The sequence below is a fragment of the Pelophylax lessonae genome (genome assembly GCF_965119305.1).
Source record: "Pelophylax lessonae genome assembly, chromosome: 5".
NCBI classification, from domain to species: domain Eukaryota; kingdom Metazoa; phylum Chordata; class Amphibia; order Anura; family Ranidae; genus Pelophylax; species Pelophylax lessonae.
This window is the reverse complement of record NC_138772.1, coordinates 352,728,008-352,753,153: the sequence shown is the minus strand read 5'-3', so window position 1 is coordinate 352,753,153 and position 25,146 is coordinate 352,728,008. Positions and strand designations below refer to the sequence as shown.

The 25,146-nt window shown below is 41.6% G+C and overlaps 1 protein-coding gene across 1 annotated transcript in view; it reads left to right on the top strand.

The window, feature by feature from the left end:
- LOC309556248 (Y+L amino acid transporter 2-like) overlaps positions 1 to 25,146 on the top strand; it is a 52,513-nt gene that overhangs the window by 16,790 nt on the left and 10,577 nt on the right. The window contains exons 2-7 of the mRNA XM_082258662.1: positions 7 to 132; positions 2,989 to 3,133; positions 17,468 to 17,591; positions 20,666 to 20,769; positions 22,088 to 22,184; positions 24,197 to 24,346. Coding sequence (XP_082114788.1) covers positions 7 to 132; positions 2,989 to 3,133; positions 17,468 to 17,591; positions 20,666 to 20,769; positions 22,088 to 22,184; positions 24,197 to 24,346 — 746 coding nt within the window. The remainder of the gene's footprint in view (positions 1 to 6; positions 133 to 2,988; positions 3,134 to 17,467; positions 17,592 to 20,665; positions 20,770 to 22,087; positions 22,185 to 24,196; positions 24,347 to 25,146) is intronic.

Below are 25,146 nucleotides of genomic sequence, written 5' to 3'. Positions count from 1 at the left end.
TTATAGTATTGTTAACAGCAGTGAATTGTGCAAGAGTGAAATGGGGAGCCTGGCTTCAAGTGTTGTCCACATTTGGCAAAGTCTTAGCCCTGGTTATCATAATCATCACAGGAATTGTACGACTGTGCCAGGGTAAGTGTGATCATTTAAATTGCATTACAAGCTGAAAACTAAGACATTCTAAATGATTGTTAAATGCTAAAAAATGAATTTGTTTTTGGCATCAATTATGCACAAGCTCACTTTTTCCAAATTGTGGCCCTTAGAGATCACTATCGGTTAGAATTTAAGAATACCAGGTATCAGCGCATGTGTACTATTACTAATTAATACTGCCAAAATTCTAGCATTAATGATATTTAGAAAGAATCACAGCTGTGATTATGGAAAATTGGTGCATATACTGTATGTCATTTAACTGATCATACAGAATGAAAACCTGTTGTTCAGTTCTCCTTAGGTCTAAGTTAAATGAGTAAACTTTAAATTCACAGGGCTGAGCATTTTTAGTTACCACAATACCACTCCACATTCTCCAGTCACTACTGTTTTGCATAAAGTTAAGCCCATTGGTTTGCACAGCCTATTGCATTAGAGTGTGCACCCCAAAGCTCAAACACACACACGTGTGTTTGTGTGTGTGGGTGTGGCCGTATATTTATATATATATATATATATATATATATATATATATATATATATATATATATATATATATATATATATATATATATTTATATATACTCACACACACAGTATCTCACAAAAGTGAGTACATCCCTCACATCTTTGTAAATATTGTATTATATCTTCTTTTGTGACAACACTAAAGAAATTACACTTTGCTACAATGTAAAGTAGTGAGTGTACAGCTTGAATAACAGTGTACATGTACTGTCCCCTCAAAATAACTCAACACACAGTCATTAATATCTAAACTGCTGGCAACAAAAGTGAGTACACCCTAAGTGAAAATGTCCAAATTGGGCCCAATGAGCCATTTTCCCTCCCTAGAGTCATGTGACTCATTAATGTTACAAGGTCTCAGGTGTGAATGGGGAGCAGGTGTGTTAAATTTGGTGTTATCGCTCTCACTCTCTCATACTAGTCACTGGAAGTTCAACATGACACCTCATGGCAAAGAACTCTCTGAGGATCTGAAAAAAAAAGTTGTTGCTCTACATAAAGATGGCCTAGGCTATAAGAAGATTGCCAAGACCCTGAAACTGAGCTGCAGCACGGTGGCCAAGACCATACATCTGTTTAACAGGACAGGTTCCACTCAGAACAGGCCTCTCCATGGTCGACCAAAAAAGTGCACAAGCTCTGCGTCATATCCAGAAGTTGTCTTTGGGAAATAGATGTATGAGTTGCTGCAGAGGTTGAAGGGATGGGGGGTCAGCCTGTCAGTGCTCAGACCATACGCCGCACACTGCATCAAATTGGTCTGCATGGCTGACATCCCAGAAGGAAGCCTCTTCTAAAGATGATGCACAAGAAAGCCCTCAAATAGTTTGCTGACTAGCAGACTAAGGACATGGATTGTTGGAACCATGTCCTGTGGTCTGATGAGACAAAGATAAACGTATTTGGTTCAGATGGTGTCAAGCGTGTGTGACGGCACCCAGGTGAGGAGTACAAAGATAAGTGTGTGTTGCCTCCAATCAAGCATGGTGGTGGTGGTGTCATGCTCTGGGGCTACATGAGTGCTGCCAGCACTGGGGAGCTACAGTTCAAGCGAAACACGTTGGAAGCGTGGCCTGGCGGGAGTCCAGGCTGAGGTCGTCTCTCTCATACCACCTTAGGACTCTGTGGATGTGCGGCACCAAGGATCTTTTCTCTCTTCCTTCCAGTGATAGTGATAATGAGCACTACTCCCTATAGTGAGCATTACTCCCCATATTGATTGAGCCTCAGCGGCACACTAAACAAACTGTGGGTCACAGTGCGCCTCCGCTCAGTGCTTTGCCCTTCCAGCCCCCACTGGCATGCCAGACTGTGGAGGGGGCAGAAGCAGCTGGCTCAGGCTCTTAGCAGCGCACTCACTGAGAGGCTTTTCCAGTTGTCAACCAGGCATCTGGGCGGATTCCGACATTATTGGTTGGATCCCTGCAGAGCCTGGACTGCCTCTGTGATGTCAACCAATGGCAGGCTTTAGATCACAGGAGTACAGAACTAAATGCACTCCTGTAACCACAGGAGAAGTATGGCTAAAAGAGCTTTGGACATACTTCTCCTTTAAAGGGGTATTAAAACCAACAATTTAGTATATTGAAGCTTACCAGTCATTTTTTTTTTTTTTTTAGTCTTTTTTCCTTCTGTTTTCACCTGATGATCTGGCCAGTAACATACTTTCTGTATTAGAGTGCCCCCAGTCTGGATGAAGGAGCACAGGGGGCACATTTGGACAGCAGCATTGAAAGTCTGGGGAAGGGAAGTGTTAGATGTATTAGCAGATTTAGATGCACTAACAAATTGAAGCCAAACTCCAGCTAACGCTTTATAAGCAGTTACAGCAAACAGCTGTTACCTTTTGGGATAAAGATTTTACATAAATAAATAAGAGCTGATCATTGTAAGCACCCCTGTCAGTGTTAAATGATTTGTCTCATTCCTGTAACTGATACGTCTGCAGTAAAGCTTGTTCTTTTTAAAAACAACAGACTTACTGGCCAGATTACCAGGTGAAAATAGAAGAAAGCAAGCTTAAAAAAGATGACTGATGCAGCCATCACTTCTAAGAGTTGGTAAGCTGCAATATAATAAATGTTTGCATTTAGGTTTAATTCCACTTTAAACCCAAAACTTGAAAATTAGCCTTTAAAATATTTCAAATATGTATTTAGGAAACAAAATTATTGTGGAATAGCTTCTTATTACAGGCCTGTTCCTTTCTTATAAGCTTTAGTTACACATTTTATTAATATGTGCCGATTATTTTCCCTTAATAGTTACAATGGCTGTATTGACCATGTGATCTCATTGTAGGTAACACTTATTATTTGGAAAGATCATTTGAAGGATCAGTGACGAATGTAGGCTCATTAACAATGGCTTTCTATTCAGCGCTGTATTCATTTTCTGGCTGGGACTGCATTAATTATGTAACAGAAGAAATGAAGAACGTTAAGAGGTATTGTTCCTGAATTTGTTAATATGCAAATTCCATTGCAACATCTACTTCCTTCAATATTGATATTTCATTATTGTGTGATTTCATGTATACTGGATTCATAGATCTCTGAAGGCTCAACAAGTGAGCTGTTTGTCATTGAGCAGACCCACAGACTTCAACACCTTCCATGTTACTAGTTCCTATTCTCCCTGACACGCAACAAGCACGTTCACCCTATACCTGCTGGCTGAGTCCCTGAAAGTTGTGAGAAGGTTAAAACTTACCCATGGCTGAGCAAGCTTCACAGCCAGTTTCCCACTGTGCACGTCAAGCATCACTGCGATTTGTGAATGGTCCCAGAGTCTTCTGGGACTTGTGAAGTGTCCCAGAAGGCTGTGGGGTAAGGAGGGAGGGGCTGAACTTCCGCTCGGATCGAAAGTGAGAGCGTGTACCATAGGCATGCGCACAGGGTGTGCCAGGTGTGCCAGGGCACACCCTAATCACCACGTGAGGCGCAGATTCCCCCTGTTTAGACCCCGGATATTTCACCAAAGCCCCTTAATGGGTCTCCTAAAAAAATAGTAAAAAAATAAAGTAGTCAAAAGTAATAAAAATAAAATAATAAAAATAAAAAAACTATTGACACCGATCTCTACCCTACTGGCACCATCAGTATATACACACAGATATGTGTTTGAGCTTTGGGGGTGCACACCCTAAAGCAATAGGCTGCGCACACCTATGGCGTGTACCTATCACAACCAGGTACCCGCTGCCCCCCAAAAAGGGCCAAATGTGGCAGAGGAGGGGGGATGTAAATAGAGCTCCATTCACACTTGTACAACTCCGTTTGATGCAACTTTGACGCAATTTTGTAAGGGTACGACTTGGCTTTGACCAATAGACAACTGTTGCACAACTGTCGCATGTAAAAATTTCAGGTGTGACTTTGGGGGATTAACATTGAAGTCTGTGGTCCTTAAGTCTCATGAAAGTTGGAACAAAGTAGTGCAAGAACTACTTTGAAGTCGCTGCGGCTTTAAATCACATAGATATGAATGGTACTGATTGGAAACCATGGGGTGCGACTTGTGTGACTTTAATGTTCAAAGTCGCATGACAAGTGGCACAGGTGTGACTGGAGCCTAAGCTGAGCTTCCCCTTTTGGGTGAAGTTTTGCTTTAATTTTAAAGTGACACTAAACTCTGTTTAAAAAAAATAAATAAATAATAATTTTTTTTCAACTTTATTCTCAACTCATAAAAATCCCTACTATTGTTCTCAGCCTCCTTCAAATCCCCAAATCTCTATGCTGCGATCTGACTTCCTGTTAGAAGTTGGCTGTGTTTGTTCTCCATGGTTCCACTCCAGGTAGAAATGAAGCTACCCTCTTTTGCCTGCTCCCGGGATGGACTATGGGATTTGTACTGTACATAGAGCCATGCACATGACTGCAACTAAGGTGCACTGCTGGTTCCAAATCAATGGACATGAGAGGGAAAAAGAAAGGTTTGGAAGTTCATGGAGGACGTTACAAGAATATAGAAAAACACAGTAAGAAATGATTTCATGAAAAATGGATCAAAACTTACATTTTCATTTAATAACAATAAAAACAATAGTTGGTTTTGACAACCCAATATACAGGAAGCTTACTTGAAACATTTCCTGACATGCGGTAAGCTCTGCCTCTCTACTGACCATCTTTTTTGGAAAACTTGCTACATTCCCTGCATGCTTTGCAGCTTCTCTTCTGCTGTTTAATTTCTAATGACTACATATCCCAAGGTACCTTGCTGGATTCCTGTACTGACTTCACTTCCTGAAACTCCTCCTCTCAGCACCTCTTTAGTTCAGAAGGCAGGCTCTGTGAAAGGTGTGCCTACTCACAGGGCATAGTGAATATGTGTACCATAGGGGAGCCTCACAAAGTACGTTTACAAACTTCAAGTTCAGATTAACCAGTTCCAGACCACCCGCCGCAGTTTTACTGCAGCAGGCAGCCCCTCCTGCGTGAACCGACGTAGGACTACATCGGTCGCGTGTGTGGTGCTGGGGGCGAGCGCGTGCCGCCCCCACTAGGCAGCGGGGATGCTGATGCATGGGGCTGGTTGCACCGATCGCCGCTGGCCATCCGTGATCGCTCCCCGCTGAGAGAGAAGAACGGTCAGCTGTTGTAAACACAGCCGACCGTTCTCTCTGAAATGATCACAGAGCGCCTGTGATCCTTCTATATAGGATCCCATGTCTCTATGGTCATTTCACAAGACCCTCCCCCCACAGTTAGTAAACACTCCCCTAGGCTTACATTTAACCCTTTGATCACCCACTAGATTAACCCCTTCCCTGCCAGTGTCATTATTACAGTAACAGTGCATATGTTCAGCACTAATTACCATAGTAATGTCACTGGTCCCCCCAAAAGTGTCAAAAAGGTCAGTTGGGGTCCGATCTGCCCGCCGCAATGTCGCTAAAAATCGCAGATCGCCACCATTACTAGTAAAAAAAATAAAATAAATAAAAATTACATAAATCTTTCCCTTAGTTTGTAGACGCGATAACTTTTGCACAAAACAATCAAAATATGCTTATTACAATTTTTTTTACCAAAAATATGTAGCAGAATACAAATTGGCCTGAAAGGATGATAAAAATTAGATTTTTTAATTATTTTTTTAGGAATGTTTATAGCAGAAAGTAAAAAATATTGGGTTTTTTTTTCAGAATTGTCGCTCTTTTTTTGTTTATAGTGCAAAAATAAAAATCGCAGAGTTGATCAAATGCTACTATAAATTTTATTTTGCTACAGCGTCGCACCACCACGCAATTTTCCGTTAAAGTAAGGCAGTGCCGAATCAAAAAAATGGCCTGGTCATTATGGGGGCAAATCCTTCCGGTCCAGAACTGGCTAAATGAAGTAGGCTAGAAATAATTGAAATTCAGTGAGGAAATTAATATATTATTTTACATTTTGACCAAAGGTACACTTAGGGCCAGTTCACACCATAGAAACGCCGTACAGATGCCTTCCAGATGCTTTTTTGCATGTGCATTTTTGGCTCGTTTTTGGTGCATTTTTGATGCAGTCCAGTGCATTTTTCCCCCCTTTTTTTCTTTTTCCCCCCTTTTTTCTTTTTCTTCCCCCCTTTTCTTTTTTCTTTTTTAAGTGCCGGAAAAATGCAGCATGTTCTGTTTTTTTTTTCTGGAACTGGAACACACTGGAACTGCAAGCACTGGTGTGAACTATGTCATTGAAAACCATTTAACTTACTTTCCATGCATTTTTGATGCAGGAAAAAAACGCACTGGATTGCATGTGGTGTGAACTGGCCCTATAAGCGTATTTAATATAGATGCCAGATATCTAGCGACAATTGCATGAAAACACAAGACCTACAAAAATTAGCATAAGGTCTTTTCCAACACCTTTCATCACACTTTAACAGCGTCATACTACAGTCAACCCACCCAAAATAGATATTTCATCCTAAGACTGAATTCACAGCTCAGCGTTTTGAATCGCAGGCATTATTGCCACAATTCTGGCCACCATTTCAAAGCACTGAGGTGTGAATGACAAATCGCAGAATGCATATTTGAGATGCCATTCATTTGAAAGGCACCTAAAATCATGGTGCGGTTCTGCTGCGATTTTTGTGGCAACCCACATCACGTGGAGCATGTCACCCAAAATTAGCCCCTGAACTTTTTTTGGGTGAAGCTTCATGCTTCATGCGATGGAGGGTTGCCGCGGTTGCAGCATGATTTGTAGCACCGCGATTTTAGGTGCCATTCAAATTAAAGGCGTCTTAAATGTGCATTTTCGATTTGTCATTCACACCTCGTGGGCTTTCGTGGGCAGAATCGCGGCAGATCTGCCTGCGATTCAAAACGCAGAGGTGTGAATGCAGCCTGAAAGTGTGTCAGTCACCTGTTAAATTGTATTGTATTATGGAGAGTGAATAAGCAGAGGTGAGACGACTTTTTTGGAGCAGGAAGAGTGAGACCATATTGCAAAACAATCAGAATCAGAACACTGGCAGGGATATGTTACTACTATAGCTACCACACTGCTCTGTAGCTAAATCAAGGTAAAAACACATATGCGTTTTTACCGCGATTTTGCTGTGTTTCAGATGCATTTGCTGCGCTTTTGTGCCTTTTTTGGGTTGCCTGCACCTGTGAAAAATGGACATGTGATTTAAAAATGCACCAAAAACGAAAAAAATTGTGGTGCGTTTTTTACTGCAATTTTGCTGAGATTTCCATTTTTTTCAATGGGAAGCTGCGTTTTTGGTGCGATTTTCAATACTGCACTAAAGATGCAGCATGCAGGACTTTTCAAAACTCACTGCACCTGTAGCGCAGTGGTGTGAAAAGTTCCATAGGATTTAAAGAGAAACATTTTTCTTGCGTTTTTCTTGCAAAGATAAAACACAGGAAAAATGTATCAATGTGAAAGAGCCCTTAGACTAGCAGGTTTATACGGACTTGACTTATACATTGAGCCAAACTCCAGCTAATTCATTATAAGCAGTTGCAGCCACTGTTTTGTTCCTTTTGGGAAGGTTTTACATAAATGAATAAAAGCTGACCATTGTAAGCATCCCTGACAGTGTTAAATGGTTTGTCTTAACCCTCTGACTGCTACATCTGCAGGACAGCTTGGTCTGTCGAAAAAACAGACTTAGTGGCTAGATCACCAGGCGAAAATAAAGGAAAGAAAGCCTAAAAATGAAAACAAATACAGCCACTACAACTAAGATTTGGTAAACTGCATACATGTTTGCTTAAAACAACTTTAAGAATGTATTTGTGTTCACTCAAATACATGTATTATACATATTTAAGCCAGGTAAAATACTGAGTTGTACCACAAGATGGCGCCTACTACTAATTTTTGGTATTTGCAATGCGACATAAGGAATACAATATAATTAATCTCAAATCTACCTTTATAGTATATTGTATCCTCTTAATCCTTGCATGGCAGAATACTTGCAAAGAGAAGGGCGCAGGGCTTTTTGCTAACCAAGGGACCCCACTGTTTATTAATGTTTAACACAATTTTCCTTGAAGCTGAAGTCCAGGATGAGCACATGTTGTACAAATAGATTATTACTTGATTCATGGTGGGCTTTGTGTGCTTCCTCCAAACTTTACCTCTGTGCAGGAGCTTCCTGTAATAAAGACCAGTTGCTGCTGCTCTTTCTCTTTCCGCAGAGTGACTGGCCTTGTATCCAACCCCTTCTTGTATTAGGCGGCTTGTAATGGGTGAGCCTGCTGGGTCCTTCCCACAGCTCTCCTCTTTGTGTAAGTTATGAGTATCACAGTGATGATGTCACTGCTACTTTTATATGGTAATCTAAAGAATATAAAAATAGGCTACAAATAAAACCTACGTGGCTCACGGCCAGATTTTAACCAATTAAGCCCCGGAGGATTTGGCTGCTCAAAGACCAGGCCCTTTTTTGGGATTCAGCACTGCGTTACTTTAACGGTCAATTGCGCGGTTGTGTGACGCTGTACCCAAATTACATTGACGTATTTTTTTCCCCACAAACAGAGCTTTCTTTTGGTGGTATTTGATCACCTGTGCGATTTTTATTTTTTGCGCAATAAACAAAAAAAGAGTGACAATTTTGAAAAAATAATATTTTTCAAATTTTTTTATATGAAATTCTCAAAAAAAAATGTAAAAATCTAAATTTTTTAACATTTTAGGCCAATTTGTTTTCTGCTACATATTTTTGGTAAACAAAATCACAATAAGCGTATTTTGATTGGTTTGTTTTTTTTAACTAGTAATGGCGGCGATCTGCGATTTTTTTTTTTGCGGGACTGCGACATTGCGGCAGACAGATCAGACCCCTGACTGACATTTTTGACACTTTTGGGGGTACCAGTGACATTACTACAGTAATCAGTGCTAAAAATGTGCACTGTTACTGTAAAAATGACACTAGCAGGGAAGGGGTTAACTTTATTGATGATCAAGGGGTTGAGTGTGTCCCTAGGGGCGTGATTCTAACTGTCAGGGGGCGTGACTAGTGAAGTAACCACAGAGACATGCGATCCTATATAGCAGGATCGCATAGCCTCTGTGCCTACTTCAGTGAGAATGACAGACGGCTGTGTTTACATCAGCCATCTGTCTTTCTCCCTCTCCTGCGGGAGATCGCGATTGGCCGGCGGCCATCGGAGCCGCCGTCACACGCGCTGGCTCCCCAGGGAACGAGTGGGGGCGGGAGCGGGCAGCCGACGACTCGCGGTCGCCCCCTACAGGCTCTTGGGCGAGCGACATAGGTCTACTTCGCTTTGCCTGTAAGCGGCAGAGTGCCGCAGTAAATAGTCGTGAGGCGGTCGGCAAGTGGTTAAAAAGCTATAAATAATAAGAAAAGATCTTTTAAATGTGAAGGAACACTATCACCGTTTAAATGTTACAAATAATATAACAGACAAAAGATAGTGGGAGAAAGTCAGGTCTGAGCATGTAGGTTCTTTACAAAAAAAAATCTAGAGTGGGTGACGGGACAATAGAAGGAACCTTTTTTTTAAATACTTTCTTCAGCTCTGTGTATACAAAGGAGCATGGAGGAGCTCAAGTCCGTAATGGAGATGATATTAACACAGCCCCAAATGATCCACTATGGTTCAAAATTGATATGGTCCAGAAATATTTAGACAGAATAAAGGTGAATAAAGCACCTGGACCAGATAGTCTCCACCCACGGATCCTAAAAGAATTGAGCTCTGTCATTTCAAAGCCTTTGTTTCTAATGTTTAAGGGCTCTTTAATGACTGGAAAAGCACCACTGGATTGGCATGAGGCAAATGTGTTGCCTTTATCTTCAAAAAAGGGTCAAAGTCTTTACTAAGTAACTACAGGCCTGTTAGTTTAGCTTCTGAAGTTGGGAAGATATTGGAGAGTTTAATAAAAGACCACATAGATGATTACTTGCTAGAAAAAAATATTTTAAGCAACAGTCAGCATTAATTCACGAAAGACAGAAGTTGTCAAGCAAATCTAATTTATTATTATGAGGAGGTGAGCAAAACCTTTGACAAAGAAGTAGCTGTGGCTATAGTATTGTTATGTAGCACCCTTACTGTTGCTAGAGTAGGTGAATTTAGTTTTGCTCCCCTGTAGGCAGAGGAGCATGGGGTAATTGTGTTTAGGAGGCTGTGCAGTGCTTCAAAGGCTGTGGCAGTGTTACCTCTCCATGTCTTCTGGAACTTTCTGGATAGTTCCAGAATCGAATGGATGGAGGGACAGAGACTGCAGTCTGAATATATATAGAGTTTCAACCAATCTCTGGGGAGGCAGGGTCCAGAAGATGGGGAAACAACCCATAAATACTCAGAAACCTGGCAGTCTGGAAGCAGAGCTGGGGGTTTTGTCATCTGGAGGAGACACCTGTATTAGCCGCAAAAGAAAGACCGAGAGAGAGAGGGAGAGAGAAGTCTTTAAGCAGAAACAGAATCAGCTTGTGCAGCAGAGAGGCCAGTGCAGCAGCTTTCTGGATTCTAGGAGCTACTTAAAGGAACTGAGTGAGTACATACCAGCCATCAAACCCAAAGACACAAAGAGGACAGTGAAGTGCATTACCTCACATCTCTGGATCCAGGCAATCCACTTTAGTACAAGTGCAAGACATCAAGGAGCACCTGAATATCTCAAACTTGCGTCAAGAGCAGCCAGGTGTTGTGCAATACAGTTAGGTGCTGCATCTGCAATTTTAACTTTTGGAACTTTTGTGTGCAATTCCAGCTGCACCATTACTCCCACTGTTGATAAGCTCAGTTTATAGTCAGTTTATAGCAGCCAGAGACTCTAGCAGGTCCTCACTGCTTATTTGAAGTTGAAGTTCTTCAGTTCTCCGCATCTCATGTATTTCTAATCCCCATTCAAGCTCAATGTTCTACAATAAAAACTTAAAAACCAAATCCCCTTGACTGATTGTTGAACTGTTTGAGAGAGAATGGAAAATCCCTTTTACCTGACAGTGGGTGCTGTGTGGGGAAAAAGGCCCAAAACCCAGCGGCCCTTGTGGGGGTAGCGCTACCATTGGATTTTTCAAAAGCACTTTACACAGTTCTCCACTCACGGCTAATGTGTAAGGTAAAGTCTGCAGGCTTGGGAAAAACAGTTTGTAAATGGATAGGAAACGAGTAAAAGAGTAGTGGTTAATGATTCATACTCTGAATGGTGTAATGTTATTAGTGGTGTACCCCAAGGTTCAGTGTTGGGCCCCTTACTTTTTAATATCTTTATAAATGATATAGGGTCTGGGGTTAAAAGTACCATTTCAGTCTTTGCAGATGACACCAAGCTACCGTATGCAGTGGAAAAACGTCCTTACTGGATGTCTCCAACTTACAAGCTGAGCTCAATGCATGGTTTAATTGGGCGACTGTGCCAAATGAGGTTTAATGTTGGTAAATATAAAGTTATGCACTTGGGGGCTAGAAATTTGCATTGATCATACATACTAGGGGGAGTACAACTGGGGGAATCAATGGTGGAGAAAGATCTGGGTGTTCTGGTAGATCATAAGCTTAATAATAGCATGCAATGCCAAACTGCAGTTTCCAAAGCAAGCAAAATAATTTCTTGTATTAGGAGAGGCATGGACTCCAGAGAGAGAGAGATATCATTTTGCCCCTGTACAAATCATTAGTATATGGAATATGCAGTTTAGTTTTGGGCACCAGTTCACAAAAAGGATATTGGGGAACTGGAGAAAGTGCAGAGAAGGACAAACAAACTGATAAGAGGCATGCTCAGCTGTTAGGAAAGATTAGAGGAGCTGAATTTATTCTCTCTTGAGTAGAGGAGATTTGGAGGATATGATCAATGTGTAAAAATACATAAGTGGTTCATATACTGAATTTGGTATAGAGTTATTCACTTTAAGGTCATCATACAGGACGGGGGCACTCTTTACGTTTGGAGGAAAAGATACATGTGTTTTGTTTTTTGTTTTTTAACAAACAGGCGTGCTTTATTAAAGAAGAGCACAACACAACATATGAAAAAACATTTGAAAAAAAAAACATGACATGGTATAACATAATAGAACAAATGCACACATGTACAATGCAAAAAAAAAAAAAAAGAAGAAGAAGAAAAGAGAAACCAACAATGGTCAAAATGTGAAAACCAGAGGGGGGGTGGGTGAAGGAGAGGGGAAAGGAAACGATAGGGTGGGTGGGGGGTTGGGACAGAGAGAAGGACTAAATAAAGGAGACTATGGACAGTGGGAGAGAGGAGGCAGGAGAAGAAAAGAGGTTTAACCTCCAAATATGGAAAGCCTTCTTCAAAGTAAGAGCTGTGGAAATGTGGAATAGACTCCCTCAAGAGCTGGTTCTGGCCAGCTCAGTAAATTGTTTTAAAAAAGGCCTGGATGCTTTGCTAAATGCACAAAATATAACTGGATTTTAATATTTATAGGTAAAGTTGATCCAGGGAATATCCTATTGCCTCTCAGGGGATCCGGAAGGAATTTCTTCCCCTGCGTGGAGAAAATTATAGGATAGGGTATAGGGTTATGTATATGGAGATTTACAATTTGTGGGTGTTTTTTTTTTTGGGGGGGGGGGTTTGGATAGACGTGTGTCTTTTTTCAACCAGATTAACTATGTAACTATGCAACTATATATAACAATATTGGGGTTTGAAAAGTACTATTGTTATTCATGTAGTGCTTCTGAAAGAATGGTCAAACATTCCCATAGACACACTCCTAAAATGTGTGGACTGCCTTCCCAGAAGAGTTGAAGCTGTTATAGTTGCAAAAGGTGGGCCAACTCAATATTAAACGCTACGGAGTCAAAGAAAGACTGGGATGCAATTAAAGATCATGTGCGTGTAAAGGCAGGCGTCCTAATACTTTTGACAATATAGTATCTATCTTGTGTGGCTATTGAGGTATGCATTTAAATAAAAGTTTTTGTTCCCAGAGTCATTATGGTGACACTGCACTGCTCTGGTGACAATATGCAAAAAAAAAATAATAATATAAATAAATGTAATTGTACATAATGTCACCAGAGCAAATGCAGTGTCACTATGGTGACATTGTACTACTGTGGCGGTGATCATGTACAATGGCTTGCTCCTCTGATATCACTGTATGTCAGTGCCACCAGCAATTCTCTCTGATCATCACCACAGCAGTACAATGTCAAGAGACCAGTGCCGCCACTCAGTATCTCTTATCACTGCTACAGCAGTCAGTGTCCCTAATCACCACCAGCCACTCACAGTGTCCCTATTTACAACAGTTTACTCAGTGTCCCCAAATACTGCAGTCCGCTCACAATGTTTGTAATCAATGCCACACCAGTCAATGTCCCTAATCACCACCGCCTACTCACAGTGTCCCTATTTACTGGCACCCACTCAGTGTCCCACTCACTTCCGCACCAGTTTAAGTGTCCCTGATCACCGGCACACCAGTCATATTGTCCATAATCACCACCATACCAGTTACAGTGTCCCTGATTACCGCCACACCAGTTACTGTGTCCCTGATCACCACCACACAAGTCATATTGTCCCTGATTACCATCACACAAGTCCTATTGTCCCTGATCACCGCCACACCAGTTACAGTGTCCCTGATCACCACCACACCAGTCATATTGTCCCTAATCACCATCATACCAGTTACAGTGTCCCTGATCACCTCCACACCAGTTACTGTGTCCCTGATCACTACTGCACAAGTCATGTTGTCCCTGATTACCATCACACAAGTCCTATTGTCCCTGGTCACCGCCACACCAGTTACAGTGTCCCTGATCAACGCCACCACAGTCATATTGTCCCTGATCACTGCCACACCAGTCATATTGTCACTAGTCACCATCACACAAGTTACAGTGTCCCTGATCGCCGCCACACCAGTTATTTTGTCCCTAATCATTGCCACACCAGTCCCAGTGTAAATGATCATTGCCACACCAGTCATGTTGTCCCTAATCACCACCACACCAGTGACAATGTCACTGATCATCACTACAATAGTTAACGTCCCTGATCACTGTCTCAGCAGTGTAGTGTTGCCTCTGCCTGCACTAACCCTGGCCGGTTTGCTGACCATGAGTCTGCCTGCTGCCTGAACTGACCCATCTGCACATCCCGCTGACTACATTCCTGCGAGACACCAGACCAGTAAATATGGCATTCCTGGGGGCAGTCATGTACCAGTAGGCTAGGCTTGCTTGGCTTATAGGAACTGGGACTACTATAGGTGATGCTACACCACACTATATTCCCGGACTACTCCTACAGAGGTGATATTACATTGGTTTTGATTTGTGTGATGCACAAGATACAAGATCCAGTACATAATCAGGTCAGACAGTGAAAAAGTATCACACAAGTGGTATTGCCATACTCAGGGGAAGTAGTAGAATATGTTTTGGCGTGTAATTCTAAGTATGCCCAAGCTGTGTGTAAGAAATATTTTATTAAATTGCCAACTCTGTGTAATAACGTTTTTATTTTCTTTCCGCATTTTCCAAAAACTTGTGGCAATAAATTGAAGTCTTCAAAATACTCCCCATGTTTCCTAAAAAATACCTTGGGGTATTTACTCCCGAAATGTGGTAATTTTGTGGGTGCTTCTACTATTCTGGTGCTCCAAGGCCTCCAAAAATGTTATAGGTAGTCAGGAAATTAGATGCATCATTTATGGCTCTAGAATGTCTGAATGTCAAGGTCTGGAGTCAGGTTTGAAGACCAGTAGCTATAGCAGCTTACACAGAAACCAGCAGGATAGGAACACAGTCAGGTCACTCTGGCAGATGACGCAGGCTCACCTGAGGTGCAGAATCTAAGTACTAACCAGTGTTCACCAGTGCTCCAGATGGATTTTGCTGCCTGTTAGTACCAGGTCTCGGTCCTCAGGATGGCCCCACCAGGAGGTAAGCAAGCCAGGGTCCAGTAGCAGATATTACAGGTTGGGATCAAGCAGAAGCGTAGTCTAGGAGTAGTCAAAGGTTGGTAATGAGTAGTTGCAGGTTGAGATTAAGCAGAAGCGTAGTCGAGGAACAAGCCAACTGTCGATAACGAATGGTAGCGAAGATACGGACGGCAGAAGGAGAGACAAGCGAGATATTGGCTGGTGAAGGCACAATATTCTGGCAACCAGGAAGTGCAGAGACATGGCCTAAACCAGGAAGTTTATGGGAGGAGCAAAGGGTTCAAGGCAATTTAGATTCATGGCAGGATCATTCAAGGATTTGTCCAGGGAGCTGTCCAGAATTCCAGGTGGCTCAGTAAGTAGAGTCATTACCAGGCACAGTGGAGGTCCCAGGTTCAAGTCTGGGTCCTGACACTGAAGGTGCATCCTTGGGTTTTGAGTCCCTCTATATGCCTAGGCTGTGAAAAAGTCTTACACGTGATAATACCATACTCGGTAGGAGTGTTTTGGGGTATAATCCTAAGTATGCCATTGATGTGTGTTGGAAAATTCTTATTACTGTATTTTCTGGCGTATAAGACTACTTTTGAACCACAAACAAATCTCCCAAAAATGGGGGGTTGGTATACGCCGAGTATAATATCCCCAAGGTAACCTAAGTATACCTAAGTATAAGTATTACCGGTAGATGTAATCTATCAAGACGCTGGCTGTGTGGAAATCCTGTACCGGTTTACCGTATGTACCGTAGCTTCGGCTACATACAGTGTACCGTGCTGAGCCAATCAGGGAGAGCGATGTATTCTATTATTGAATGAAAAGCCTGCTCGGATTGGCGGAGTAACATCAGCCCGCCTCTCTGACTCTGCCAATCCGAGCAGGCTTTGCATTCAATAATAGAATACATCGCTCACTGTGATTGGCTCAGCGCGGTATACTGTATGTAGCCGAAGCCACGGTACATACGGTATATCGGTACAGGATTCCCACACAGCCAGCGTCTTGAGATTACATCTACTGGTAATATTTATACTTAGGGTACCTTGGAGATATTATGAGAGATTACATGTATTACAGTATTTGGGGTACCTTGGAGATCTATGAGAAATCTGATGTTTTTCAATGGTGTTGCCTTGCTTCGGAAGGGGGGTAGTCTTATACGGCGAGTATAGCCCAAAACCTATGTTTTAACTTGAGAATTGGGGGGGTCGTCTTATACGCCCAGTCGTCCTATACGCCGGAAAATACGGTAATTGACAATTTTGAGTAAAAAATACATTTTCATTTTCTTTCCTGCATTTTCCAAAAACTTGTGCTAAAAAATTACATTTTCAAAAGACTCACTATGCCTTTAAGAAAATTCCTTGGATTGTTTGCTTTCCAAAATGGGGTAATTTTGTGGGTGTTTCCATTGTCCTGGTGCCCCAGGGTCTCCAAAAATATGATAGGTAGTCAAGATAGGAAATGCGTAATTTATGCTGTTTGAAAGCCCTAGGGTGCTCCTTGGATTTTGGGTCCCTCTATACATCTAGGCTGTGAAAAAGTCTCACACATCTGGTATCCCCATACTAGGGAGGATTAGCTGAATGTGTTTTGGTGTGTAATTATAAGTATTCTATGTGTGAGAAATAACTTGTTAAAATAGCACCTTTGTGAAAAAAGACATTTTATTTAATTTTCTTTTCTTTTTGCATTTTCCAAATAATTGTGACAGTACATTTAAAAAAAAACTTACTATGCCACTTATTAAATACACCTTGGACTTTCTACTTTTCAAAAAGGAGTCATTTGGGGGGGGGGGGTATTTCTACTGTCCTGGCATTTTAGGGCCTTAAGAAATGAGCTAGGCAGTCAGTACATCAGGATTGATAAATTTTCAAAAATATATGCCATAGTTTGTAGACTCTAGAACTTTCACATAGACTAAATGCTATACACATATATTGGGTTATTTTTACCAAATATATAGAGCAGAATACTTTTTGGCCAACATTTATGAAGAAAGATTTTTTTTGTTTTTGCATAATTTTATAACAGAAAGAAAAACATGTTTTTTTTTTTTTTGTTTTTTCAAAATGTTTGGTAATTTTGTCATTTATATAGCAAAAAAAAAAAACTAGTGGGGATTAAATATCACCAAAAAAAGTCTATCTGTCTGAAAAATAGATAAAAATTGTATTTGGGTACAGTGTTGCATGACTGAGTAATTGTTATTCAAAGTGTGCCAGTACTGAAATATGAAAATTAGCCTGGGCAGGATAGGAGTGAAAGTGTCCATTATTGAGGTGTTAAAATCATACCCGAAGTTGAAGTTCAGCTTTAAATAAGGGCTTGTAAGCATGTACTATATAGATCTGTAACACATTTTAACAGCGTGATTTGCCGCTGGTCTAAACTGTTCTACTGTTTTTTTCCCCAGAAATTTACCATTATCAATGGTGATATCTATGCCACTGGTTACAGTAATCTACATCATGACAAACATTGCATACTACACAGAATTAGACATGAACACCATTATGGACAGCAGTGCAGTGGCTGTGGTAAGACTTTATTTTTTCCATCCTCTATAGTAGCTTCTTGCAGATCAATTTGTATACGTTTTGGGCCTCAGAAGGGAAGCTAACATTGAAATAAGGATTTCTGTAGTTCATGATACCTATACATATGTGGTGCCCAGTTTTTTATGTAGTTTCTTATTTATTGTGCCCCAAATCCCCAGCAGCTACAGTATATGATACTATACACTGAAAAAGAGAGACCCAGCTCTATTCTATGTTTGAATTATGTGTTTCTTTCTGACTGGCCCACTAGTCCTTTAGCCATCAGATGCAGACCAGACTTTGCAGATGTCCAGTACTGCATATGCTGTAAAAAAAGTGCACCGGTACTGTAATTTCTCTAGACCAGGGATATGCAAACTGTGGCTCTCCAGCTGTTGCAAAACTACAAGTCCCATCATGCCTCTGCCTCTGGGTGTCATGCTTGTGGCAGAGTCTTGGTAAAGGGCCACAGCTTGCATATCCCTGCTCTAGACCATATGATGTGTTTACCACCAGGTGAGATACCACCATGAATGACAAGTACTGGGATCTGATGTTGATTTAAACCAGCCCTTTAAAGCTGACCAAAATATTGTAATATATGATCTGCCACTACTAAAATGATCTTGAAGGATCTGAAGTGTACATTCTCCATACAAATGAGCACCTGGTACACTTATAATGGAGAGTGGATATCCCATTATAGTTTGCAATACTACATACCATGGCCTGTCCATTCATAAAACCTAGGCCACAGTAGGCAGCCTGCACTATCCTTAGCACCCTCCTAGGTAGGTTACTAGGATGTACATAGTTAGCATAGTTTGGTCTCTTTAACGGACACTGTGAGGTAAAATATAGCTTTCCTGCCTATCAGAAAAGCTCCATTTGTTCAGCTATGAAGTCCTGTGGGTTTCACAATGCTGCTGTATCTGTATCTGCTCCTCTGTATCGGGGCAGCTTTGGAAAGTGCTCGATGAGTAGGAGTGACTCATACAGATCAGTAGCATGAATATGAATGCCATCTCAGCCAATTATAGCCATAGGGTCTCTTATGCATGCTGGGAAGGGTATTTATTTTCGGTGAGACACACAGGAAGGGGTCTTTGCTGCCATGTGGCATCAGGTGGGAGGCATGGAAGTTGGAAGTGCTGGCCCAAGTGTTTTGAAGAGCTGATTGTGGGGGAGCCATCTCTGTGAAGATGTGTCTGGGATCACTGAAGGGTGCTGCTGGAAGACTGGAAGGAGGCTGCCATTGGGCCCAGAAGCTTTGTATGTACAGCTTGTGGAGATCTTGGGACTTGGTTCTTTAGGCTGCCCCCTCTGTGCTCGGAAAGTCTCAGCAGAAGGAGGATACTGGCTAGTGTCCTGGAGGAGCAACAGTCCATTACCCCTATACAAGGACTTGCTCAAGAGTGTACAGTGCACCAAGCAGGAAATCCATAGTTCAGTTAAGGAAGCTGTCCTCATTGTGAATAGTTGAATCTGGAGTATCCTATTACATTCCCATCCCTATCCAAGTTCTACAATACAATACCAAAAACAACAAAGCCTCTAGACTGATTATTAAAGAAACAAGCATACCTGACTGTGGAAAATACTATGTGCCTGGCTGAAGAGTTGAAAGAAGGGAAAATACTAGCGGCTCCTATGGGGGAAGCGCAACAATCCTTTGGAGCTTTCTCAGCTCCAATCCTCCTTGATTGGAGGAGACCTGTTCAAGTGACTGGACTCTACTTCCACCTTTTTTTTTTTTCTGTCTGCATTCCTTTAACCACTTCCCGCCAACCATATAGCAGATTGATGGGCAGAAAGTGTTTAAGTATATCCTGACTGGGCGTCATATGACATCCAGCAGGAGAGGCCGCTCGCGCACACCCGCGAGGGTACGCAAAGCGGCGATCGGTGGTGGGGTGTGTCACTCTGACACACCACATCTCCAATCCCAGGAAAAGAGCCTATGACCTAGGCTCTTTACCATGTGATTAGCTGTGACCAATCACAGCTGGTCACATCGTAGCCAGGAAGTGCCATTTATCGGCTTTCCTCCATTCGCGTTGACAAGGCATGAGTCGAGGATAGCTGATCGGGGGCTCTCCTGACAGGGGGAGGTCTGCACTTATAATCAGCGCATTGATTATCTGTGCAGACCCATTAGGGATGCCCACTAGAGCCCACCAGGGATGCCCATTAGAGCCCACCAGGGATGCCCACCAGAGCCCACTAGGGATGCCAATTAGTGCTAATTAAAAATGCCAATCAATGCCTATTAGTAATGCCTGTCAGTGCCTCATCAGTGCTACCTATTAGTGCCATCTATCAGTGCCCATCAGTGCCACCCATCAGTTCCCATCATTGCCCATCAGTGCCACCTATCAGTGCCGTCTATCAGTGCCCATCAGTTCCACCAACAGCACCCATTAGTGCTGCCAATGAGTGCCCATCAGTGCCGTCTATCAGTGCCCATCAATGTTGCATATCAGTGCCACCTATCAGTGCACATCAATGCTGCATATCAGTGCCGCCTATCAGTGCCCATCAGTGTTACATATTAGTGCCAACTCATCAGTGACTATCAGTGCCGCCTCATCAGTGCCCCTCAGTGCAGCCTCATCAGTGCTCAACAGTGCAGGAAAAAACTTACTTATTTACAACATTTTTAACATAAACAAAGAAAAAAAGTTTTTGTTTTTCAAAAAATTTCGGTCTTTTTTTTATTTGTTTAGCAAAAATGAAAAAACCCAGAAGTGATCGATTATCACAAAAAGAAAACTCTATTTGTAGGAAAAAATGATAAAAATTTTGTTTGGGTGCATGACAGCGCAATTATCATTCAAAGCGTGAGAGCGCTAAAAGCTGAAAATTGGCCTTTGGCAGGAAGGGGGGTGAAAGTGCCCTGTATTGAATTGGTTAATAGAGCTGTTTTTTAAACATACTTTGTTTTGTTTCGTTTTCTTTATCTGTATAGTTATAGTAAGGTACAATCATAATTTCAATAATTTTATAGAACTAGTAATTATGAGACAATAAAATGACTACATCTTTCTTATTTCATCCGTTTGTCATTTTTACAGACATTTGCAGAAAGAGTCCTGGGATATATAAAGTGGTTAATCCCAATAGCAGTGGCTATATCGTGTTGTGGTGGATTAAATTCGGTAGTCATTTCAGGGTCCAGGTAAAAATTATATTAATATAAAAATAAGCAGTTTATCCACTCCATTATGCATATCAGTAAAGTTTGTTAAGGAAAACCTTTTCCTAAATAAACATGGAGGCTGCCATTGCTTAGTTCTCCACTGCAAATGTTCTGGTGGGGGGGCAATCCCCCTGTCAGAGTACAATAGCACAGTGGGGGAGATCACTGCACTAACATCACTTGTGTTAAGCCGGTCATACGTTACACAATTTTGTTATTCTATTTCCTTTAGATTTAACTTCAGCTATGTAGTACAAGGGTCTGCCTGACTGCATACAAATGAAAAGTGTTTGGGTTTGACCTCATTTTATATGGTTTTGATACATCTAAAGGAAAAGTGTACAAGAAAATGATATAATGTATGGCCAGCGTTAGCGTCTTTTTTTTCCTCCCTTACAAATCAGTGGTGTATTTAGGTTTTGTGCTGCCCTAGGCCTGACTAAGTTTGTGCGCCCCCTAATTTAAATATGACCTACCCCTTCCTGTAAAGGCCACATCCCTTCCTGTTTATGACCCGCCCTGTCATCTGTACACCACCGACCACAACCACAGTCTATCTGTGCCCATCAGCATAGCCTTATCAGTTCCCATAAGTTCAGCCTCATCAGTGCCCATCAGTGCCACCTCATCAGTGCCCATCAGTGCTGCCTCATCAGTGCAGCATATCAGTGTGGCCTCATCAGTGGCCCTCAATACAGCCCCATCAGTGGCCATCAGTCTAGCCTATCAGTGCCCATTAGTGCAGCCTATCATACCGGCAGGTAAAAGTGTGGCTGCTTTATGGGAGTGCCAGACTGATTTGCCTCCTGGACCCTGCCCTCTTGCCCAATTCGCCCCATAATACTGGCATTATACTAAAAGTGTAGCACAAGCCAGTGGGGACCCTTTTCATGCAGGAGCCAAGGAGGCTGTTTCTTTCATGTGGTGTGCAGCATTTTTGCTGCCCCCCTGCAAAGTGACGCCCTAGGCCTGAGCCTTGTCGGCCTAGGCCAAGATACAGCACTGTTACAAATATCTTAATCTAAAATCAGTCAGATCTCTTGCTATGGTGCTACACATCATGTAATCAGTTATGACACCAGACATTTGATGGCTTGACACTTGAAAGCACAAGCAACTGTGACAGTTATCATTCACGGCATGCCTTCAATTTAACTGCTTTGAGAAACATTCAAATCAATGAGTTTAGTCCTGCTTTAACTGTAACCTTCAATACAGATTGCTATTTTGTTTTTTTTTGTTTTTTTTCTCATATTAACATTTTACTTTTTTAATTTTAGATATTTTTAAATTTCAGATTGTTCTTTGTAGCATCAAGAGAAGGACAGCTTCCTGATTTTTTGTGTATGATTCACATCCATAGATACACTCCTATCCCTGCATTACTTTTTAACGTAAGATATGTTTTCAAATGTTAATAGCAAATTTGCATCTGCATTCACATTTGCAGCTCTCTGGCAGCACTATCACTATCCTTTCAAGTTTTCTTCAATGTCTTATTATATCTTGTTGGAAAGCTACTGCAGATATGACTCTTATCAATCAACATGTTGCTGAACACCTAAGCTAACCTAGGCTAAGCCCTTTTTGTGTTATTGGAAAACCTACAGGAACATACAGACAGGAAATGATAAACCATGTTGTTCCACTAGAAAGAATGTAACATTATACACAACCATCTAGAGATAGAAATACTAATCACAGTATAAAATACAAAAATGGTTGCTGCACTTATATCTGTATAGACAACATAGTAACACGGTACACCCCCACCGAACAACTGCTCATATGGGTCCTTCAATATCTTCTTTCAGAGATCTTCAAACTTTGGTTTAGTCATAGCATCTGCTATTATCATATCACTTTCACACTATTCAAGAACAATCACACTTTGTTCCACAAGACCTCTGAGGTAATGGTGTCTGGCATGAATGTGCTTGGTTCTGGAGCTTTTCACACTTTGCAAGCTTTATAGATTATTGATTGCCCTCATACAAATCTGTTGGCTGAGACATTGGCTCTCCAAGATCTTCATGTAGCTTATGAATTGCTTCCTATGATGCTGGCTCAGGCTTTGGTACTGTATGGACCATACTGTATATGACTAGTGTCTAGCTGTGATGACCTTGGAACTCCCAGATTTTCTAACTGAGGTTGCAGATGGTTCAGCTTATTTCTTTTTAGAGGATCTTTTTAGAGGATAGATCACTGATGACATATGAACTTGATGTTCTGTTCCTTTTCCCGCAGTACTGGTGAGGCTACTTTCTCATGTTGTTGTTCAGACGGTGCTGACTGTGCCACTTCTTAATGCTTTTGACCAGAGGCGTAACTAGAACCTTCAGGGCCCCGATGCAAGAAACCATGAAGGGCCCCTCAGACCCCTGGCTGGGGCCCTTCCCTTCAAGCCTGGGGCTCTTCCCACTGATCCTGGGACCCTTTACTCTCTTTGCGGGGGCCCTTTATTACAGTCCCACAGCGGGACCCTTTCACAAGTTATGCAGTGGGCCCCTTTCCTCCCACCTTGGGGCCTGCAGCTACAGGAGGAAAAAGGAGGACAGTGATTTCTCTACATGCTGCCCCCCACCCCTCCTATCCAGGTGTACAGAGGAGCCGCACAGGCCCCCTGGAGCATGGGGGCCGGTTGCAATTGCAACCCCTGCAACCCCTGTAGTTATGCTCCTGCTTTTGACACACAGGTGTTTCATTGAAGTGAAGTAAAAATATTTGCAAGGGGGACACAGGCAGCATTAGAAACCTAAAAAAGGTCATAGTCCTTCCCCACTCTAGACAAATGTTGTGTTTTGGCTTGATTTGTCCTTTACTGTATAAGAAAGCAAAGCTTTTTTTAAATTTTGGAGTGGTAAAGGGATTGGTAAGTTGTAATTGCTGTCTGTGTCTCTGCTGGGACAACTTACCCATCTGTTTGTCCTGGCAACCATTGTCACTGAAACAGAAAGTGAGGGGAAATCCAAAAGTTTTCACCAGAGCAAGAGGTAGGGGTAAATAATCCAATGGGGACAAATATTCAGGCTTCAACTGTCTAAGATGGAAATACTGTTACTTTGGAATGGTTTTATTTTATTTTCTGATGTGTCTTAAGCGTAAGAATTGAAGGAAAATCTCCCAAGCAGTAAACAGACAGGAAAAAAATTACCAGATAAAGGTTTTAACCTTCAGGCCACCTCAGGCGGCAACATGAGCCTGAGCACAAATATCAAGAATTAAACATACCCACTGCACATGTGACAAGCTGTGTGAAATCTGGCAGCAGTGAATTACAGAGAATGCATTTTAGGGTACAATGACTAAATAATTGACATATTCTCAATTAGCAGTCACTAAATGTTTACTCCATGGAAATGCTGTGTTTTAACCAAACTTATTTATATTTTACACTGTACAGGGGTTTATGGCTCTTATATTCCTTTGTGTGGAGGATGTCTTTCAGCTCATTGATTATTTCAGTTTTAGTTACTGGTTTTTCCAAGGCTTGGCAGTTGGAAGCCAAATCTATTTAAGAATAAAGAGACCAGATATGCCTAGACCTGTAAAGGTATGTATGAAATGCATGTTGCTAAACATTTTTTGTCTTTGAAACCAATAATGTTGAAATCGATATTTTATCTATGTAAATTACACACCTAGTTGAACAGAATTAGGTGGGGTACACACTAAAAGAAAATCGGGCGAACGATCAGCCGATTTTCCTCTTTGTTTCACAGCAAATTGGAACCGATGAGCGAAAATTTGTAAGAAAATTCTCATACGACAAAGGCTTTTATCTGTTGTTTATTGTTTCTGATCATGTGCAGCCTTTCTTTTCTGATTTTTCTTGTACAAAAATCGTATGAAAATGGTACACATTAAACAAAATTGTTTGTTTTGTTCTGGTATGAGAAAGGTTTTGGAGTTTGTCCCTTTGAGAATTTTTGAAAATTCGTAATCGGCTGTGGAAAGTTGTGTACACACTATACAAAAATCGTACATAAATTCTTTGGATTAAAATGTTCGCCCGATTTTCTTATTGTGTGTACTAACCTTTATACATTCCTCCTCATATATGTAGCTAGTCGTAGTTAGTCACACTAAACTGGACTGGTTCTGTTATGTTAAAGACATTTCACTGCTTATCCATGCAACTACTTCAGCTCCAACAGAGTAGAACAAGAATTATTGGAACCAAAGAAACTGGATAGGCTTGAATAAGCAGGGAATGTCTTCAGCAGTACAGAGCAAGTCCAGTTGAATGTTGACTAACTACTACTAGCTATACCATGACCTGAATAAATTAGAACCTTCACAGGCATGTTCGCATATGTGTGATTTATGGTGTATTTAGCTATTAGCGTGGAA